Source organism: Salmo salar, chromosome ssa07, assembly GCF_905237065.1.
Source record: "Salmo salar chromosome ssa07, Ssal_v3.1, whole genome shotgun sequence".
Lineage (NCBI taxonomy): Eukaryota > Metazoa > Chordata > Actinopteri > Salmoniformes > Salmonidae > Salmo > Salmo salar.
In genome coordinates, this window is record NC_059448.1 from 63,070,833 (window position 1) to 63,093,513 (window position 22,681).

The following is a 22,681-nucleotide window of genomic DNA, read 5'->3' on the forward strand; positions in this document are numbered from 1 at the left end:
GTTATTGGGCTACAATCCACAGCTAGGCTATTCCTTTATATTGGGCTACAATCCACAGCTAGGCTATTCCTTTATATTGGGCTACAATCCACAGCTAGGCTATTCCTTTATATTGGGCTACAATCCACAGCTAGGCTATTCCATGTTATTGGGCTACAATCCACAGCTAGGCTATTCCATGTTATTGGGCTACAATCCACAGCTAGGCTATTCCATGTTATTGGGCTACAATCCACAGCTAGGCTATTCCATGTTATTGGGCTACAATCCACAGCTAGGCTATTCCATGTTATTGGGCTACAATCCACAGCTAGGCTATTCCATGTTATTGGGCCACAATCCACAGCTAGGCTATTCCATGTTATTGGGCTACAATCCACAGCTAGGCTATTCCATGTTATTGGGCTACAATCCACAGCTAGGCTATTCCATGTTATTGGGCTACAATCCACAGCTAGGCTATTCCATGTTATTGGGCTACAATCCACAGCTAGGCTATTCCATGTTATTGGGCTACAATCCACAGCTAAGCTATTCCATGTTATTGGGCTACAATCCACAGCTAGGTTATTCCATGTTATTGGGCTACAATCCACAGCTAGGTTATTCCATGTTATTGGGCTACAATCCACAGCTAGGCTATTCCTTTATATTGGGCTACAATCCACAGCTAGGCTATTATTCCATGTTATTGGGCTACAATCCACAGCTAGGCTATTCCATGTTATTGGGCTACAATCCACAGCTAGGCTATTCCATGTTATTGGGCTAAAATCCACAGCTAGGCTATTCCTTTATATTTGGCTACAATCCACAGCTAGGCTATTCCATGTTATTGGGCTACAATCCACAGCTAGGCTATTCCATGTTATTGGGCTACAATCCACAGCTAGGGTATTCCTTTATATTTGGCTACAATCCACAGCTAGGCTATTCCATGTTATTGGGCTACAATCCACAGCTAGGCTATTCCTTTATATTTGGCTACAATCCACAGCTAGGCTATTCCTTGTTATTGGGCTACAATCCACAGCTAGGCTATTCCATGTTATTGGGCTACAATCCACAGCTAGGCTATTCCTTGTTATTGGGCTACAATCCACAGCTCGGCTATTCCATGTTATTGGGCTACAATCCACAGCTAGGCTATTAAATGTTATTGGTCTACAATCCACAGCTAGGCTATTCCATGTTATTGGGCTACAATCCACAGCTAGGCTATCCCATGTTATTGGGCTACAATCCACAGCTAGGCTATTCCATGTTATTGGGCTACAATCCACAGCTAGGCTATTCCATGTTATTGGGCTACAATCCACAGCTAGGCTATTCCATGTTATTGGGCTACAATCCACAGCTAGGCTATTCCATGTTATTGGGCTACAATCCACAGCTAGGCTATTCCATGTTATTGGGCTACAATCCACAGCTAGGCTATTCCATGTTATTGGGCTACAATCCACAGCTAAGCTATTCCATGTTATTGGGCTACAATCCACAGCTAGGTTATTCCATGTTATTGGGCTACAATCCACAGCTAGGTTATTCCATGTTATTGGGCTACAATCCACAGCTAGGCTATTCCTTTATATTGGGCTACAATCCACAGCTAGGCTATTATTCCATGTTATTGGGCTACAATCCACAGCTAGGCTATTCCATGTTATTGGGCTACAATCCACAGCTAGGCTATTCCATGTTATTGGGCTACAATCCACAGCTAGGTTATTCCATGTTATTGGGCTACAATCCACAGCTAGGTTATTCCATGTTATTGGGCTACAATCCACAGCTAGGCTATTCCTTTATATTGGGCTACAATCCACAGCTAGGCTATTATTCCATGTTATTGGGCTACAATCCACAGCTAGGCTATTCCATGTTATTGGGCTACAATCCATAGCTAGGCTATTCCTTTATATTTGGCTACAATCCACAGCTAGGCTATTCCATGTTATTGGGCTACAATCCACAGCTAGGCTATTCCATGTTATTGGGCTACAATCCACAGCTAGGCTATTCCATGTTATTGGGCTACAATCCACAGCTAGGTTATTCCTTTATATTTGGCTACAATCCACAGCTAGGCTATTCCATGTTATTGGGCTACAATCCACAGCTAGGCTATTCCTTTATATTTGGCTACAATCCACAGCTAGGCTATTCCATGTTATTGGGCTACAATCCACAGCTAGGCTATTCCTTGTTATTGGGCTACAATCCACAGCTCGGCTACTCCATGTTATTGGGCTACAATCCACAGCTAGGCTATTCCATGTTATTGGTCTACAATCCACAGCTAGGCTATTCCTTTATATTGGGCTACAATCCACAGCTAGGTTATTCCATGTTATTGGGCTACAATCCACAGCTAGGCTATTCCATGTTATTGGGCTACAATCCACAGCTAGGCTATTCCATGTTATTGGTCTACAATCCACAGCTAGGCTATTCCATGTTATTGGGCTACAATCCACAGCTAGGCTATTCCTTTATATTGGGCTACAATCCACAGCTAGGCTATTCCTTTATATTGGGCTACAATCCACAGCTAGGCTATTCCTTTATATTGGGCTACAATCCACAGCTAGGCTATTCCATGTTATTGGGCTACAATCCACAGCTAGGCTATTCCATGTTATTGGGCTACAATCCACAGCTAGGCTATTCCATGTTATTGGTCTACAATCCACAGCTAGGCTATTCCATGTTATTGGGCTACAATCCACAGCTAGGCTATTCCTTTATATTGGGCTACAATCCACAGCTAGGCTATTCCTTTATATTGGGCTACAATCCACAACTAGGCTATTCCTTTATATTGGGCTACAATCCACAGCTAGGCTATTCCTTTATATTGGGCTACAATCCACAGCTAGGCTATTCCATGTTATTGGGCTACAATCCACAGCTAGGCTATTCCATGTTATTGGGCTACAATCCACAGCTAGGCTATTCCATGTTATTGGGCTACAATCCACAGCTAGGCTATTCCATGTTATTGGGCTACAATCCACAGCTAGGCTATTCCTTTATATTGGGCTACAATCCACAGCTAGGCTATTCCTTTATATTGGGCTACAATCCACAGCTAGGCTATTCCTTTATATTGGGCTACAATCCACAGCTAGGCTATTCCATGTTATTGGGCTACAATCCACAGCTAGGCTATTCCATGTTATTGGGCTACAATCCACAGCTAGGCTATTCCATGTTATTGGGCTACAATCCACAGCTAGGCTATTCCTTTATATTGGGCTACAATCCACAGCTAGGCTATTCCTTTATATTGGGCTACAATCCACAGCTAGGCTATTCCATGTTATTGGGCCACAATCCACAGCTAGGCTATTCCATGTTATTGGGCTACAATCCACAGCTAGGCTATGCCATGTTATTGGGCTACAATCCACAGCTAGGCTATTCCATGTTATTGGGCTACAATCCACAGCTAGGCTATTCCTTTATATTGGGCTACAATCCACAGCTAGGCTATTCCTTTATATTGGGCTACAATCCACAGCTAGGCTATTCCTTTATATTGGGCTACAATCCACAACTAGGCTATTCCTTTATATTGGGCTACAATCCACAGCTAGGCTATTCCTTTATATTGGGCTACAATCCACAGCTAGGCTATTCCATGTTATTGGGCTACAATCCACAGCTAGGCTATTCCTTTATATTGGGCTACAATCCACAGCTAGGCTATTCCTTTATATTGGGCTACAATCCACAGCTCGGCTATTCCATGTTATTGGTCTACAATCCACAGCTAGGCTATTCCTTTATATTGGGCTACAATCCACAGCTAGGTTATTCCATGTTATTGGGCTACAATCCACAGCTAGGCTATTCCATGTTATTGGGCTACAATCCACAGCTAGGCTATTCCATGTTATTGGTCTACAATCCACAGCTAGGCTATTCCATGTTATTGGGCTATAATCCACAGCTAGGCTATTCCTTTATATTGGGCTACAATCCACAGCTAGGCTATTCCTTTATATTGGGCTACAATCCACAGCTAGGCTATTCCTTTATATTGGGCTACAATCCACAGCTAGGCTATTCCATGTTATTGGGCTACAATCCACAGCTAGGCTATTTAAAAAAAATAAGCTATTGATCCTCTGTGGCTAAATGATAGGCCTTCTGGTGGTGTAGTATTCTGAATGATTTCATTTCTTTCTGAACAGTCAGCAGTACTTATATAACTTTGGCAGGTGTTTTCCAGTGTATCAGGACTGTTGCAGTTTCTCCAGAACCCTTCATACAGCTGTGATTCTATAAGGAAATAAATGATGAACGCTGGAGAGATGAGAGTTGCAGGCTCATGTCTATCAGAGCAGAGAGGGAGAGAGATCATAGAAAGTGAATTTCATTTTAGTTATGTGAGAGAGAGATACAGGCACGATTCTCATACAGGCACGGCCACCCGTTGGTCTCACACATACACAGTGGCGACCCGTCATTCAGGGCAAGTGAGGCAGAGCAAAAAAATTCATTAAATATCATATCAGTTTGCAAACAATGTAAAAAATATATATAACATTTAATAAAGCCGCATACAAACATGGTCTCTTTTTGTTTTCTTGAGTAAAGCAGCTCCAAAATGCAGGTGTTTCAGCCTAGCTCAGTGCTTTCTGTGGTGGTGGGAAGGGCAGCAGAAAATATGGAAAGTTGCGCCGTGATTTGCTCAGTGTTCTGTCACTCATGGGGACACCTCGTCACCGCCAAGTAAAAGGCTAGACCTTGAAAAGTCTAGCCCCTTGGGTGCTGCCATAGAGTTACATTAGAAGTGCCCATCCAAGAAGGCTCAACGTCATTGGCCACAGATAAAATGACGTCAAATCAAGTATCTACAGTAGCTTTTTTATCTACAGTACAGGAGGCCTTTAGCCTTTTCCTAGGCCGTCATTGTAAATAAGAATTTGTTCTTAACTGACTTGCCTAGTTAAATAAAGGTTAAATACAAATTTTAAACATTTAAAAGCTTTGATTGGACTGATCATGTCAACATCATACTTTCAAAATCTTAGCTAGCAGTCATCATCCTGAATCAAGTCGACATTCTACTGGCAAATCCTTTTTAATCCTTGTCATATGAAGAGAAATAATGAAGAGAAATTATAGATGAATGGTATCGGTGCTCATCGGCCATTGGATATAAACATTACAAGTTGGAAATCGTAAATTCAACAATGAGTAGTTTGGAAGGAATCAGTGGCTAACTGCAAGCATTACAAAGCAATCATAAGCCTGCTATTCAGTGGAGTGGCTGTGTGGAACCAAGTCTAAGGTTAAGAGTCTCTTTTCCTAGTTTAAAATTATAAACATTCAACATTGACCATGCTGTCAATGAAGCAGGACTTGTGTCGCGCTCAAATCAACTGTTAACTCGGAACTGCAAAATCTGACTTTAGTGAGTTCAAGACAACTGGGAACTTGGGGGGAAAATGAGCTACGACTGGGAAAATACGTTTTGAACTTTATTAAACTCGGAATTCTGATTACGGAACTCTGGCCTCTTTCTGGAGCTACGACCTGAAGATCACTGACGTCGTCATGATTCCACCTTGTTTTTTTTCAGAGTTCCCAGTCATCTTGAAAGCAACTTACATCCAGAGAATTCCATACTTTGATGACAAAGTTTGATGACAAAATTTGCCCACGAAGGACCACCGCACCACCTTCCTGTTCAAGTGAGCACAGCACAACAAGGTGAGTCCAAAAATGTATTGTATTCTGTTGCATAAATTATGTAATATACCAAGAAAGTAATACCAAGTGTATATTGTGTAGTAAGCTGTTAGTAGCTCATGTGCCTCACCCTAATAATTTGGTCTATATTCACCTCTTAATTTCGCCAACTGTTCTGACTTGGTGGTGCACATGTAGCCTATAACCTGTTTTAGAGAAATGTAATCATTGAATATTGTAAGAGCTTTCATTGTCTGCTTATATGCCCCTTTATTTATCCTACGCTTCTGAGTTGGTGTACAGGGAGAACATTGTAAGAACGGCCCATGTTCTGAATTCTGTCGCTGTACATTTCAAAAGTGCTGAACAAATAGTTATATTGACTACGTCCATCCTATCTCGCTCATTAATGTCTTAATCGAAGTTACGGATCGCCTCTTATCCGCTTGTCGTCCCCTTATGCCATAGTTTGAACATCTCAATTCTCAGTAGAAACCACATTTGTTTAAACAAGTCAGCCATATCAGCTATGTTTTTTTTAAAGGCAGTAAATGAGGCTGAATGAACTGTTTCGCTGCCAGACAAGGCTCCGCTGATAGCCAGGTGTAGCAGTGGTAAGGTGTTGGTACTGCTGTTGTGACTCTGCTGTTGGGACAGCTTTATGTAGGCCCTAACAGTTTGTGGGCACCGTTTGTCACCGTTATAGTGCAATTAATGTATTGATTAGTGTTGTGTTGACCCCAGTCAACTCTTCAAAATATTAGGCACAGGCTGAAAATCTAACTTCTTACATTACGTTTGTTTATGGGGGCAGGAGAATTAAGGAAGAGGAAACTCGAATGAACTTTGATCGCTTTTATTAACAATTTTACATTTGCAAACGAGAGTACCCAGATCCACCTAAATAGGTTCCGGAACAAAAAAGTCCCAAACAGAGAGGTGGGATCCGGCTCAAATGAACCACTGCTATCCTCCCATGAGCCAGCCAATTCAAACCAATCAACCCCTCCTGCTTCTGGAACGCTCCGACCATTCAGTCTAGAACCAGGATATATTAGTGACCATTATAATGAAGTCATTATAGAGCAGGACCTCAGGTGGGCCATTAGTAGAAGTAGCCTGTCAATAACGACACACAGAGACACACAGACACACACACACACAGACACACACACACACACACACACAGACACACACACACACACACACACACACACACACACACAGACACACGCACACAGACGCACAGACGCACACGCACACACATACACACACACACAGACACACGCACACACATGCACGCACACAGATGCACGCACACAGATGGACGCACACAGACGCACGCACACACACAGACACACACACAGACACACACACAGACACACACACAGACACACACACAGACACAGACACACACACACACACGGATAGAATCAGTTTTCTTTCATTTCCTGCCTCAGACAACCATACATAAGAATGACTAGTTGGCACTTCTCCAGGATCTTTAAATTCATGACTTTGTTTTGGTGCTTCAACAGCTAAGGAAATCAATAACTGATCAGAAAAATCCCTGATTCATTTACGAGACTTTTTGGCTGTGTTTACGTAGGCAGCCCAATTCTGATCTTTTTTTCACTAATTGGTCTTTTGACCAATCAGATCAGCTCTGAAAAAGATCTGATGTGAAAAGATCTGATGTGATTGGTCAAAAGACCAATTAGTGGAAAAAGATCAGAATTGGGCTGCCTGTGTAAACACAGCCTTTTTGAAGCAGATGTTCCCTTTTCCACAAATCACTCTGAGTTATTCAGCGACAAAGTCATATGGTTTTGTCGCCGGGAACAAATACACACACACACACACACACACACACACACACACACACACACACACACACACACACACACACACACACACACACACACACACACACACACACACACACACACACACACACACACACACACACACCAATCAATAAAAACAACAGAATCTAAGTGCAAGTCATATGTAAAAGTTGTACAACTTACAATCAACATGCAGGGCCAGGGACGATAATATGAACACATTAAACATTGACTGTTGCTGTATCCCAAATAGCAACCTATTCCCTATATAGTTCACTATGTAGAGAATAGGTTTCCATTTGGGACACAGCCAATCCTCTCCTCAGACTCTACAGTTCCTCCAAGCCTGAGGAGCCCAAACTGCCAAGTTCTCTGACTGCAGTGATTGAGTCTACTAAACATGAACAGACAGACAGACTGCAACACAGAGTAACTAAAGTGAGTCATTGCCTGCTTACTGCCAACTCATTCAACACCTGGTTCCTTTTTCCTGCTTACTGCCAACTCATTCAACACCTGGTTCCTTTTTCCTGCTTACTGCCAACTCATTCAACCCCTGGTTCCTTTTTCCTGCTTACTGCCAACTCATTCAACACCTGGTTCCCTTTTCCTGCTTACTGCCAACTCATTCAACCCCTGGTTCCTTCTTCCTGCTTACTGCCAACTCATTCAACCCCTGGTTCCTTCTTCCTGCTTACTGCCAACTCATTCAACCCCTGGTTCCTTCTTCCTGCTTACTGTCAACTCATTCAACACCTGGTTCCTTTTTCCTGCTTACTGCCAACTCATTCAACCCCTGGTTCCTTTTTCCTGCTTACTGCCAACTCATTCAACACCTGGTTCCTTCTTCCTGCTTACTGCCAACTCATTCAACACCTGGTTCCTTCTTCCTGCTTACTGCCAACTCATTCAACACCTGGTTCCTTTTTCCTGCTTACTGCCAACTCATTCAACCCCTGGTTCCTTTTTCCTGCTTACTGCCAACTCATTCAACACCTGGTTCCTTTTTCCTGCTTACTGCCAACTCATTCAACACCTGGTTCCTTCTTCCTGCTTACTGCCAACTCATTCAACCCCTGGTTCCTTCTTCCTGCTTACTGCCAACTCATTCAACACCTGGTTCCTTTTTTCCTGCTTACTGCCAACTCATTCAACCCCTGGTTCCTTCTTCCTGCTTAATGCCAACTCATTCAACACCTGGTTCCTTTTTCCTGCTTACTGCCAACTCATTCAACACCTGGTTCCTTTTTCCTGCTTACTGCCAACTCATTCAACCCCTGGTTCCTTCTTCCTGCTTACTGCCAACTCATTCAACACCTGGTTCCTTTTTCCTGCTTACTGCCAACTCATTCAACACCTGGTTCCTTTTTCCTGCTTACTGCCAACTCATTCAACACCTGGTTCCTTCTTCCTGCTTACTGCCAACTCATTCAACCCCTGGTTCCTTTTTTCCTGCTTACTGCCAACTCATTCAACACCTGGTTCCTTCTTCCTGCTTACTGCCAACTCATTCAACCCCTGGTTCCTTTTTCCTGCTTACTGCCAACTCATTCAACACCTGGTTCCTTTTTCCTGCTTACTGCCAACTCATTCAACCCCTGGTTCCTTCTTCCTGCTTACTGCCAACTCATTCAACACCTGGTTCCTTTTTCCTGCTTACTGCCAACTCATTCAACCCCTGGTTCCTTTTTCCTGCTTACTCCCAACTCATTCAACACCTGGTTCCTTCTTCCTGCTTACTGCCAACTCATTCAACACCTGGTTCCTTCTTCCTGCTTACTGCCAACTCATTCAACACCTGGTTCCTTTTTTCCTGCTTACTGCCAACTCATTCAACCCCTGGTTCCTTTTTCCTGCTTACTGCCAACTCATTCAACACCTGGTTCCTTTTTCCTGCTTACTGCCAACTCATTCAACACCTGGTTCCTTTTTCCTGCTTACTGCCAACTCATTCAACACCTGGTTCCTTCTTCCTGCTTACTGCCAACTCATTCAACCCCTGGTTCCTTTTTCCTGCTTACTGCCAACTCATTCAACACCTGGTTCCTTCTTCCTGCTTACTGCCAACTCATTCAACCCCTGGTTCCTTTTTCCTGCTTACTGCCAACTCATTCAACACCTGGTTCCTTTTTTCCTGCTTACTGCCAACTCATTCAACCCCTGGTTCCTTCTTCCTGCTTACTGCCAACTCATTCAACACCTGGTTCCTTTTTCCTGCTTACTGCCAACTCATTCAACCCCTGGTTCCTTCTTCCTGCTTAATGCCAACTCATTCAACACCTGGTTCCTTTTTCCTGCTTACTGCCAACTCATTCAACACCTGGTTCCTTTTTCCTGCTTACTGCCAACTCATTCAACCCCTGGTTCCTTCTTCCTGCTTACTGCCAACTCATTCAACACCTGGTTCCTTTTTCCTGCTTACTGCCAACTCATTCAACACCTGGTTCCTTTTTCCTGCTTACTGCCAACTCATTCAACACCTGGTTCCTTCTTCCTGCTTACTGCCAACTCATTCAACCCCTGGTTCCTTTTTCCTGCTTACTGCCAACTCATTCAACACCTGGTTCCTTCTTCCTGCTTACTGCCAACTCATTCAACCCCTGGTTCCTTTTTCCTGCTTACTGCCAACTCATTCAACACCTGGTTCCTTTTTCCTGCTTACTGCCAACTCATTCAACACCTGGTTCCTTTTTCCTGCTTACTGCCAACTCATTCAACACCTGGTTCCTTTTTCCTGCTTACTGCCAACTCATTCAACCCCTGGTTCCTTTTTCCTGCTTACTGCCAACTCATTCAACACCTGGTTCCTTTTTCCTGCTTACTGCCAACTCATTCAACACCTGGTTCCTTCTTCCTGCTTACTGCCAACTCATTCAACCCCTGGTTCCTTTTTCCTGCTTACTGCCAACTCATTCAACCCCTGGTTCCTTCTTCCTGCTTACTGCCAACTCATTCAACACCTGGTTCCTTTTTCCTGCTTACTGCCAACTCATTCAACACCTGGTTCCTTTTTCCTGCTTACTGCCAACTCATTCAACCCCTGGTTCCTTTTTCCTGCTTACTCCCAACTCATTCAACACCTGGTTCCTTCTTCCTGCTTACTGCCAACTCATTCAACACCTGGTTCCTTCTTCCTGCTTACTGCCAACTCATTCAACACCTGGTTCCTTTTTCCTGCTTACTGCCAACTCATTCAACCCCTGGTTCCTTTTTCCTGCTTACTGCCAACTCATTCAACACCTGGTTCCTTTTTCCTGCTTACTGCCAACTCATTCAACACCTGGTTCCTTTTTCCTGCTTACTGCCAACTCATTCAACACCTGGTTCCTTCTTCCTGCTTACTGCCAACTCATTCAACCCCTGGTTCCTTTTTCCTGCTTACTGCCAACTCATTCAACACCTGGTTCCTTCTTCCTGCTTACTGCCAACTCATTCAACCCCTGGTTCCTTTTTCCTGCTTACTGCCAACTCATTCAACACCTGGTTCCTTTTTCCTGCTTACTGCCAACTCATTCAACCCCTGGTTCCTTCTTCCTGCTTACTGCCAACTCATTCAACACCTGGTTTCTTTTTCCTGCTTACTGCCAACTCATTCAACCCCTGGTTCCTTCTTCCTGCTTAATGCCAACTCATTCAACACCTGGTTCCTTTTTCCTGCTTACTGCCAACTCATTCAACACCTGGTTCCTTTTTCCTGCTTACTGCCAACTCATTCAACCCCTGGTTCCTTCTTCCTGCTTACTGCCAACTCATTCAACACCTGGTTCCTTTTTCCTGCTTACTGCCAACTCATTCAACACCTGGTTCCTTTTTCCTGCTTACTGCCAACTCATTCAACCCCTGGTTCCTTTTTCCTGCTTACTGCCAACTCATTCAACACCTGGTTCCTGCTTACTGCCAACTCATTCAACCCCTGGTTCCTTTTTCCTGCTTACTGCCAACTCATTCAACACCTGGTTCCTTTTTCCTGCTTACTGCCAACTCATTCAACACCTGGTTCCTTTTTCCTGCTTACTGCCAACTCATTCAACACCTGGTTCCTTTTTCCTGCTTACTGCCAACTCATTCAACCCCTGGTTCCTTCTTCCTGCTTACTGCCAACTCATTCAACCCCTGGTTCCTTTTTCCTGCTTACTGCCAACTCATTCAACACCTGGTTCCTTTTTCCTGCTTACTGCCAACTCATTCAACACCTGGTTCCTTTTTCCTGCTTACTGCCAACTCATTCAACACCTGGTTCCTTTTTCCTGCTTACTGCCAACTCATTCAACACCTGGTTCCTTTTTCCTGCTTACTGCCAACTCATTCAAACCCCTTGTTGGTTTGGTAGCCAGCCAAAGTCCTCACTTCTTTCCTCTCAGTGCCACAGTCTGCATTCGTTCTAACCTCATCCCCAGACTCAGGCTCAATTTCTACGGCATGTAGAGAACAGGCTGGGATTATGTTTGTCCTAAATGGTACCTTATTACTTCTGGCCACCCTTTTCCCTTCGCACACTACTTTTAGTCACCCTATTTCCTTAGTGGACAAAGTAGAGCACTACATGGGGAATAGGGTGCCACTTTAAATGCAGACACATGCGATCGTGCATCACTGTTCAAAGCTGCGCTCCTGTTGCCATAGAACCCAGTCAGTAAACATAGAGGCGCGTTAAAGACACAGGGTGGAGGGATGCAGTGGTGTTACCATGGAGCTGGGGGGGAGAGGTCTGTTTCAGACAGCAGGGAGGAGGGGAGGGGGAGGAGGTGAGGAGATGGAGGAGGAGACGAGGGGACAGAGGAGAGGAGGGGGGAGGAGGAGAGGAGGAGACAGAGGAGTGGAGGGGGAGGAGGAGAGGAGGGGACAGAGGGGGAGGGGAGGAGGAGAGGAGGGGACAGAGGAGAGGAGGGGGAGGGGGAGAGGAGGGGGAGGAGGAGAGGAGGGGAGGGGGAGAGGTCTGTTTCAGACAGCAGGGAGGAGAGGAGGGGGAGGAGGAGAGGAGGAGACAGAGGAGAGGAGGGGGTGGAGGAGAGGAGGGGACAGAGGAGAGGAGGGGAGAGGAGAGGAGAGGGGGGAGAGAGGAGAGGGGGAGAGAGAGGAGAGGAGGGGAGAGAGGAGAGGAGGGGACAGAGGAGAGGAGGGGACGGAGGAGAGGAGGGGACGGAGGAGAGGAGGGGACGGAGGAGAGGAGGGAGAGAGGAGGGGAGGGAGAGGAGGAGGGAGGGGGAGCAGGAGAGGAGAGGAGGGGAGAGGAGGGAGAGGAGGAGGGGAGGGGGAGCAGGAGAGGAGAGGAGGGGAGAGGAGGGAGAGGAGGAGGGGAGGGGAGGAGGAGAGGAGAGGAGGGGGAGAGGAGGGGCAGGAGGACAGGAAGAGTTGAACGCCCTACAGTACCTCCTCAAAGATATAAACACACTATCTACAGAAGAACACAAGATGAGAAGGTTGGGTTTCAAACCCTTCTGAAGTCAGCTAGAAACAACTGATGGTGATGATGACCACAGAGAATTTGAAGAAATTCTCAAAAGGACCAAGACATTTTCAATCTGTAGTCTGAGAGGTGCACGTGTGAAAAGTAACATCACACACAATGGGACCAGAGAGCTTACCGGACCAACTGAGAAGAAAAGACACCTTCACTCACACAGACGTTTGGTCTTTCTGTCCCAAAGGGGTCATTTTGTCATCTCTGTTCCTCTTCATCACAGTAGAGGTTCTCTTTGTGAGTGATGATGAGGCTATGTCTCTAGAATAGACTTGGACAGGTGTAGATCCTCTTACACTTGCTATAAAGTGACTTTTATGAAAGTTAAACTCATTATTTAAGTCTGTGATTTTTTGCCATGTCTTTGGAATAGAAAATAGCAAGAATGTTATTTGGTCTTTAGAATACAAAACGTTTGTTTACATTAACATAGTTTAAAAAACAGGCAACCATTAACATAATATCCATCTACCTCATGTCAACAAACTGAGACTGGGAACTTTTCCAGCCAGACACTTTGCCTAGCTACTGTATCGATCGTTCACAGCTCCGCATTCAGTAACTGTAACGCTGTGGCGACTATAAAGTCTAGAGTGCTCCTTCCCAGAGTTCTCCTTCTAGAGTTTTAGTCATTTACCTTTGGGTTCAGCACCAGTTGCTGTTCATCAAAGTGCAGCAGAGCCACGGAGTTCGACTGGGAATTATTGACGAATATCTGCAGACACGGATACAGCGAGGTCCCCTTGCAGTCCGACCCGCACGTGAACACGCACTCGAACATCTCCTCCGGTCTGAGCACGGACACCACCGTGCAGTTGGCCGGTTTGCTCTGCATGCTCTGTAGAGTTGGACTGAGCCAGCAGAACCCGAGGATAAAGAGGGACAGGATGCCACAGACGATGAGGAACAGTCCTAGTCGGATACTCTTATCCTCCGCCTCCGAGTACTCGTATGACACCCTCATTTTCGCCATTATGCTCCTCGTAGGTCTGAAAAGAGCTCGAAAGTGACGGAGAGGAGAGCTGGAGAGGGGGCTCTCTCTATATATATATGCGCTGTGTTGCCCCAAACACTGGTAGCCTCTAGGAAAATGTCCCTTTCACTCAACCGGACTCCTCGCTCTCTCTTCTGTATGTTCTATTTCTTTCTCACCCCGGTGTCAACGAGGAGAACTTTGCGAAAGCGGAGCAGCTGCGGTCCAGCCTGTGCCTGCCCCCCTCCTCCCCTCGCTCTTATGCGCGTGATATCTACTTCATATCGCAACGGTCCGTAGAGATTTGGGTTTTGCTGAAAGGCTGGATGTTGCATCTGGGATTAGGTTCGGAGTGAATGCCCCTCCCTTGGCTGGCGATCAGATGTTGCGCAGCAGCGGTCCCTCGCCGTCCCTGGCTCCGACATCCATCACTTCGCTGTGGACAAACTGGTCTACTGTGTCCCTTTGGAGATGGAGACAGCTCTCTCTGGTCTGAGGACCAGCCTATATAACCTGAGGCGAGGAGCTTTCTACAGTTAAAAATAGGTCTCTTCTGCTGACACCAATGTTACCAACTTCATTACGCTGATTGGACGGTATTGTTTTGATGCATCACTACAGGGTGAACCTGTTGACAGTGTAGGCTAGCTAGTTACTGTTAACACGTTCAATAACACAAATAATGACCTACGTCATTAAGCTTTGGACACATGATAACTTGGCTTGGCGTACAAAAACAAAGCTTATAGTTGACCAATCAAAAAGCAAGCATTATGCCATGCGAGTTTTAACGTAATCAGCAACGATTACGGTGGTGTACGGTGCTCGGTGGCGTGCACGTGGCAGAAAAGCCTAAAGCTAGTCTGCATCTGTTCGTTCCTAGATATACAGAATCATTTTTGGGGCTTTCTTGAATAGCACATAGAAACACACACACACACATAAACACACGCACATAGCGTTTTATCGTAAGGGCCATTAACCAGTGGTAATTCCATTCACTGCATCTTTATAGAGACCCAGTTTACTCTCTGAAATTGTTTTAGGTTTTTTTGTGAAATTATTGGAACACGCTTGTCAACTCTGATTTGTATCTTTTAATGGAAATTGACAAAAGTTTAGCAAGTGTAGTGTTGAATAATAATGGACATTGTTTTCATAAAAGATAAAAGTAATGACTATTTTTTATTAATTAAGGATTTACAGATGATGCTGACATTTAGATGCAGGGACAAATCAGTATCACTATAACCTACTACACAATCAACATCTTAACCTTCTCCCCAGGCTCAGTTACAGAGAGGCTGGACTGGGGATCCTACTACACAATCAACCTTGGTTACATCTTAACCTTCTCCCCAGGCTCAGTTACAGAGACGGCTGGACTGGGGATCCTACTACACAATCAACCTTGGTTACATCTTAACCTTCTCCCCAGGCTCAGTTACAGAGAGGCTGGACTGGGGATCCTACTACACAATCAACCTTGGTTACATCTTAACCTTCTCCCCAGGCTCAGTTACAGAGAGGCTGGACTGGGGATCCTACTACACAATCAACCTTGGTTACATCTTAACCTTCTCCCCAGGCTCAGTTACAGAGAGGCTGGACTGGGGATCCTACTACACAATCAACCTTGGTTACATCTTAACCTTCTCCCCAGGCTCAGTTACAGAGACGGCTGGACTGGGGATCCTACTACACAATCAACCTTGGTTACATCTTAACCTTCTCCCCAGGCTCAGTTACAGAGAGGCTGGACTGGGGATCCTACTACACAATCAACCTTGGTTATATCTTAACCTTCTCCCCAGGCTCAGTTACAGAGACGGCTGGACTGGGGATCCTACTACACAATCAACCTTGGTTACATCTTAACCTTCTCCCCAGGCTCAGTTACAGAGAGGCTGGACTGGGGATCCTACTACACAATCAACCTTGGTTACATTTTAACCTTCTCCCCAGGCTCAGTTACAGAGACGGCTGGACTGGGGATCCTACTACACAATCAACCTTGGTTACATCTTAACCTTCTCCCCAGGCTCAGTTACAGAGAGGCTGGACTGGGGATGAGATTAGTTCCATTCCAATCTCTGTTTCTAGCCACACATGCCCAGTTTGTTGTCCCTAATCTGTGAATATAACAGAGGCCATTAAAGTAACCTTCCCTGGACCTGATGACTGGCCTAGTCTTTCAAACCCGGGTTCAGTTGGATACATAAGGATTAGAATAGCAGAAACTAAGCATGACTGGTACCTTGGTTGCATCTTTAGACTTACAGCGCCGCCAGGCTCAATTGCTATACCGGCGTATAGAGAGAGACGGCTGGACTGGGGAGGATATGATTTCAGCCCCAATTCCAGTGGAGATTTTAGCATGTAAATCTTGGTGGGGCAAACTAAAACATTTTGGGGGGGGATGCATGCCAGCAAAGCCACTACATAACACAACACTAAACAATACATTAATTGCACTATAACGGTGACAAACGGTGCCCACAAACTGTTAGGGCCTACATAAAGCTGTACCAACAGCAGAGTCACAACAGCAGTACCAACACCTTACCACTGCTACACCTGGCTATCAGCGGAGCCTTGTCTGGCAGCGAAACAGTTCATTCAGCCTCATTTACTGCCTTTAAAAAAAACATAGCTGATATGGCTGACTTGTTTAAACAAATGTGGTTTCTACTAAGAACTGAGATATTCAAACTATGGCATAAGGGGACGACAAGCGGATAAGAGGCGATCCGTAACTTCGATTAAGACATTAATGAGCGAGCTAGGATGGACGTAGTCAATATAACTATTTGTTCAGCACTTTTGAAATGTACAGCGACAGAATTCAGAACATGGGCCGTTCTTACAATGTTCTCCCTGAACACCAACTCAGAAGCGTAGGATAAATAAAGGGGCATATAAGCAGACAATGAAAGCTCTTACAATATTCAATGATGACATTTCTCTAAAACAGGTTAAAGGCTACATGTGCACCACCAAGTCAGAACAGTTGGCGAAATTAAGAGGTGAATATAGACCAAATTATTAGGGTGACGCACATGAGCTACTAACAGCTTACTACACAATATACACTTGGTATTACTTTCTTGGTATATTACATAATTTATGCAACAGCATACAATACATTTTTGGACTCACCTTGTTGTGCTGTGCTCACTTGAACAGGAAGGTGGTGCGGTGGTCGTTCGTGGGCAAATTTTGTCATCAAACTTGGTCATCAAAGTATGGAATTCTCTGGATGTATGGTGCTTTCAAGATGACTGGGAACTCTGAAAAAAACAAGGTGGAATCATGACGACGTCAGTGATCTTCAGGTCATAGCTCTAGAATGAGGCCAGAGTTCAAAATGTATTTTCCCAGTCGGAGGTTGTTTTTCCTGAGTTCCCAGTTGTCTTGAACTCACTGAAGTCGGATTTCCCAGTTCCGCGTTAACAGTTGTTTTGAACGTGGCAAAATGACTTTGACAACATGGCCAATGTTGAATGTTTATCTTTTAAACTTGGAAAATAGACCCTTAATCCCAGAATTGGGACCACACAGCCACACCACTGAATAGCAGGCTAGTGATTGCTTTGCAATGCTTGCAGTTAACTACTGATTCCTTCCAAACCACTCACTGTTGATTTTGCGATTTCCAACTTGTTGTGTAATGTTTATATCCAATGGCCGATGAGCACCGATACGTTTTATCTATAATTTCTCTTCATTATTTCCCTTCATATGACAAAGATTAAAAAGGATTTGCCAATAGATTGTCAACTTGATTCATGATGATGACTGCTAGCTAAGATTATGAAAGTTGATGTTGACATGATCAGTCCAATCAAAGCTACTCTAGATATAACGTCATTTGACGTAATTTTATCTGTGGCCAATTACCTTGAGCCTTCTTGAATAGGCACTTCTAATGTAACTCTATGGCAGCACCCAAGGGTCTTGAATTTTCAAGCACTACCCTTAGATTTAGCAGTGACGTTGTGTCCCCATGAGTGACAGAACACTGAGCCAATCACGGTGCAACTAGAGAACATTACCAACCCCTAACCTCTGTATTTTCCGCTGGCTGCCCCACCACCACAGAAAGCACTGAGCTAGGCTGAAACACCTGCATTTTGGAGCTGTCTTACTCAAGAAAACAAAAAGACACCACGTTTGTATGCGGCTTTATTAACTCAATGATTTTTTTACATTGTTTGCAAACTGATATGTGACACGTATTAAAAACAGCCCCCCCCGAATGAATTTTAAAGCCAATGGGCCTGTCTAACTTGTTTTCATCATTATCTGGCTGATAATGGGGGCCTCAAGGAATAAAATGGGCCGGTGTCTTAGGAATTTTGATTTGGTCCCAGTCCGCCCCAGCCAATCTCTATCTCTACTTTTCACATATGTCCAGTCTCATTGTCCTCCCTGATCTGTGGATGTAACAGAGGTGGTATAGTAAACCACTCTCAGCTGATAACCTTCCCTGAGACCTGAAGAATAGTGTTAGCTCCCCCAAGCTAATGCCTAGACTTTATCCCAGCAGGCTAACACAGTCTTATGATCACGCATGAGACCTGGATTCAAACCAAGTCAGGCATGTGAGGATAGGATAGACTTTTCCAGACCAATTCTGATCTTTTTTCTACTAATTGGTCTTTTGACCAATCATATCAGATCTTTTCACATCAGATCTTTTTCAGAACTGATCTGATCTGATTGGTCAAAAGACCTATCACAACTGGGCTGCCTGTGCGAACGCAGCCTAAGTAACACCCACAATCTCATGGCCGGTGCATTGTATGTCTACATCATTACAGATGTAGGATCTTAATTTGAGCCAGTTTGCTATAGCATGAAAATAATCCTGCAGCAACAGGAAATGTGTATTATTATGTGAATTATAACAATAGGGGGTTGATACATTCTTTGTAAAGGGAAAATCAAATCTGAAATTACAAACTTCAGAAGCCTTTTAAAATCTCAAATACACGAGAAAAAAATTAAAAGTTCCCCTGCAATAGGGTGATCAAATGAACATCCTACATCTTTAATAACATCTTCAGGGGTCATTATGAACCTGCCAGACAGACAGATGATCTACACAGTTACAGTGATGTCATTGGCTGAGAGGAGACAGCGAAGAGCCAAACGGTCACCTTATCGGTTTTATAGTGTGACTGCAGCTCTGTGGTGAGGACATCAGACACTGATGTCATTTATTTAGTCCATATTGATTATTCAGTACTCTTAATCAGTCTAACTTAACCACGATGGACATGATCACCACAGACTGAGTCTAACTTAACCACGATGGACATGATCACCACAGACTGAGTCTAACTTAACCATGATGGACATGATCACCACAGACTGAGTCTAACTTAACCACGATGGACATGATCACCACAGACTGAGTCTAACTTAACCACGATGGACATGATCACCACAGACTGAGTCTAACTTAACCACGAAGGACATGATCACCACAGACTGAGTCTAACTTAACCACGATGGACATGATCACCACAGACTGAGTCTAACTTAACCACGATGGACATGATCACCACAGACTGAGTCTAACTTAACCACGATGGACATGATCACCACAGACTGAGTCTAACTTAACCACGATGGACATGATCACCACAGACTGAGTCTAACTTAACCACGATGGACATGATCACCACAGACTGAGTCTAACTTAACCACGAAGGACATGATCACCACAGACTGAGTCTAACTTAACCACGAAGGACATGATCACCACAGACTGAGTCTAACTTAACCACGAAGGACATGATCACCACAGACTGAGTCTAACTTAACCACGATGGACATGATCACCACAGACTGAGTCTAACTTAACCACGATGGACATGATCACCACAGACTGAGTCTAACTTAACCACGATGGACATGATCACCACAGACTGAGTCTAACTTAACCACGATGGACATGATCACCACAGACTGAGTCTAACTTAACCACGATGGACATGATCACCACAGACTGAGTCTAACTTAACCACGAAGGACATGATCACCACAGACTGACTAACTTAACCATGATGGACATGATCACCACAGACTGAGTCTAACTTAACCATGATGGACATGATCACCACAGACTGAGTCTAACTTAACCACGAAGGACATGATCACCACAGACTGAGTCTAACTTAACCACGAAGGACATGATCACCACAGACTGAGTCTAACTTAACCACGATGGACATGATCACCACAGACTGAGTCTAACTTAACCACGATGGACATGTGATAAGAGAATTATCTAATAAAGGTAAATGAATCAATAAACCATGATGAATTATTAGTCATACAGCATGGTTAATGAATAATCAATGTAATGATCAATGTAGGGATCGATTAGTCTGATTAGTTCCAGAAAGTCCAGGAACCACTGGAGAGGGAAAGAAATGTGTGTATGCAATTAGTATAGAGAGATAGAGAAGCAGATGGTCAAGGGAGTAAAACCTCAGAGAGTTCCTAACCTTGAAGGAAAGGAACAGGCTGAGCCAGAAGGAGATAAACAGTGTGAGAAGTTTATGGGGGTTGCAGGTCACCAACAGATTGTGTGTAAATGCATGTGCGTAGGTAAGCAAGAACTATATAATGACTGTTTTGTTATCCTGACGCCAGAACGTTCTCATGAATAAAGCTACAGAAACCTTTTGCAGAAAGCTGAGTCCTTGCCTAATTATTTTAACCCATTGTCTTACAAACCTTGGGCATTAGTCAAGGCGAATTGATTTTTGATTACTATCATCGAGATATAAAATTCTTATAACAATTGGTCTTTCGACCGGGATCTCAAAAACTGCCGCTGTCGTTCCAAGGAGACACCGAAACCGGGCGGATGAAATATCCGTAAATCAAAGACCTGAACCTTTTCTGTGGGTTCTTTACAGGCCGGTGGCAAACTGGTACGCGACAGAGGTGGTGACGAGATTCAACGAACATTGAAAAACTCAGCTGCAAATTATAAGGTTAGTAGACTTTATTCATTGTTTTGGGGAATAGCACCTGTATGATTACATTAAATAAGGAATGAGTGGTACACCTGTGTGTCTGCGTTGCATGATGAGTGATACACCTGTAGGTCTGCATTACATGATGAAATGAGGAATACACCTGTAGGTCTGCATTGCATGATGGAATAAGGGACACAATTGGGTGTTGGCATTAAATGAGGAAACGATTGATGTGAGAGTGAAAGGCAAAAGCGATTGATGTGAGAGTGAAAGGCAAAGCGATTGATGTGAGAGTGAAAGGCGGGAGCAAGTAGAGGATTTTAATGTACTCTGGGTGTTAGACGCTGGAACTATCCGGAAGGGAGTTTGTATCTGGTGACCTGTCTTTATAAGTTTGCGTGGAGAAAAATCGGTTTTAAAGGGAACCAAGTATTCTGTGCAAATGGAAGATAGGAATCGGGTATAAGTTCAAACAGGAGGAGGAGGGGTCCGAAATGACTCCACGGTGTCTGTGGCCACTACCAATATAAACTAGCTAAATGTTGAGTACCTAAAACGTAAAATTGGTGGAAAGACATTGGCCGGAAACGTAAATTGGAATGCGAAATATAGTAATATAATTATGAGGGATGAGGATAGAGACATGATTACATTAATATAGGTCGCCTGTCTAAATACGTCTAGAAGGGGATGGTCAGATCTTCCGGAGGCGCAACCTAGGTCTGATTATCCATGGGAGAAGGGAGACCTAATATGGCGGAGTGAGATACAGATATTATTGTTAATTACATGAAGCAACAGATAAATAAGCTAACTAGGGCTTTACGACCCCTGGAAGATAGTTTATAGTTGCATACGTATGCGACCTAATGTCCGATCAAAAGTCACCGCTATAGATAAAGTTTCAAGAAGGAGATACACATAGATTGTACAACACATAGACACATTGGGAAGTTTCCACAGGGGTAAGAGGATAATTGCGTGTGAGATAGATAAGAGGGTCAAAAGCCATATACATGCGAGACCTAATGGATCTATCAAAAGTCATGAAAGAAATTATTCTGGGACCCTAGAGGAAATTACCAGTAGGGCATGGACAAAGAAAAATACAGCACACACATAGAGATCAATAGCAAGTACACACAGATCGTAATTGAATCAGAGTTTTATAAATTAAAGCACATAGAATAAAAAGATAGTTTAAGGTTCTTACGAATAATATTTCTAAAATTCTAGATTGGGAGAAGAAGCAGAATAAATACGAGTGTACTTTAACAACATGGGTAGTAAATCCTCTAAGGAGATCCCGGTATTGACGGGAGATGAACGCTTTATGCTGGGAAAAGATAAGAGGAACATTTATTTTGGCCCGAAATGGAGGAAGAAATACGATTTTGATGGATGTTTAAATGTTGAAAGATTGGAATTAATGATAAAACAAATACATAGGGTCTGTGGGGGTAAGATAGAGGGCCTTGACACTGCTCGGGTATGGCTAGCAGAAGCTAGAAAGAGAGCGGAGGGGGCCAAGAGTAAGGGAGTTACTAAGAATGAATGTTTGGGTAGACAGGAGCAGACAGAGAGGACTCCCACGGCTCCCACAGAGACAACATCTGAACCCAAATTATACCCCTCCCTGGCTGACCAGGGGTGGCGGGAGAACCCAGATAACGAGGTGGTGGTAGTGAGACTGAGGCAA

General features: G+C 44.1%; 1 protein-coding gene across 1 annotated transcript in view; it reads right to left on the bottom strand.

The window, feature by feature from the left end:
- Window positions 1–14,951, bottom strand: part of LOC106576474 (calcium-activated potassium channel subunit beta-4) — a 71,875-nt gene extending 56,924 nt beyond the window's left edge. Inside the window, exon 1 of the mRNA XM_045722425.1 lies at window positions 13,649–14,951. Within this exon, the coding sequence (XP_045578381.1) occupies window positions 13,649–13,984 (336 nt within the window). The 5' untranslated portion in view covers window positions 13,985–14,951. The remainder of the gene's footprint in view (window positions 1–13,648) is intronic.
- Between the last annotated feature and the right edge of the window lie 7,730 nt (window positions 14,952–22,681).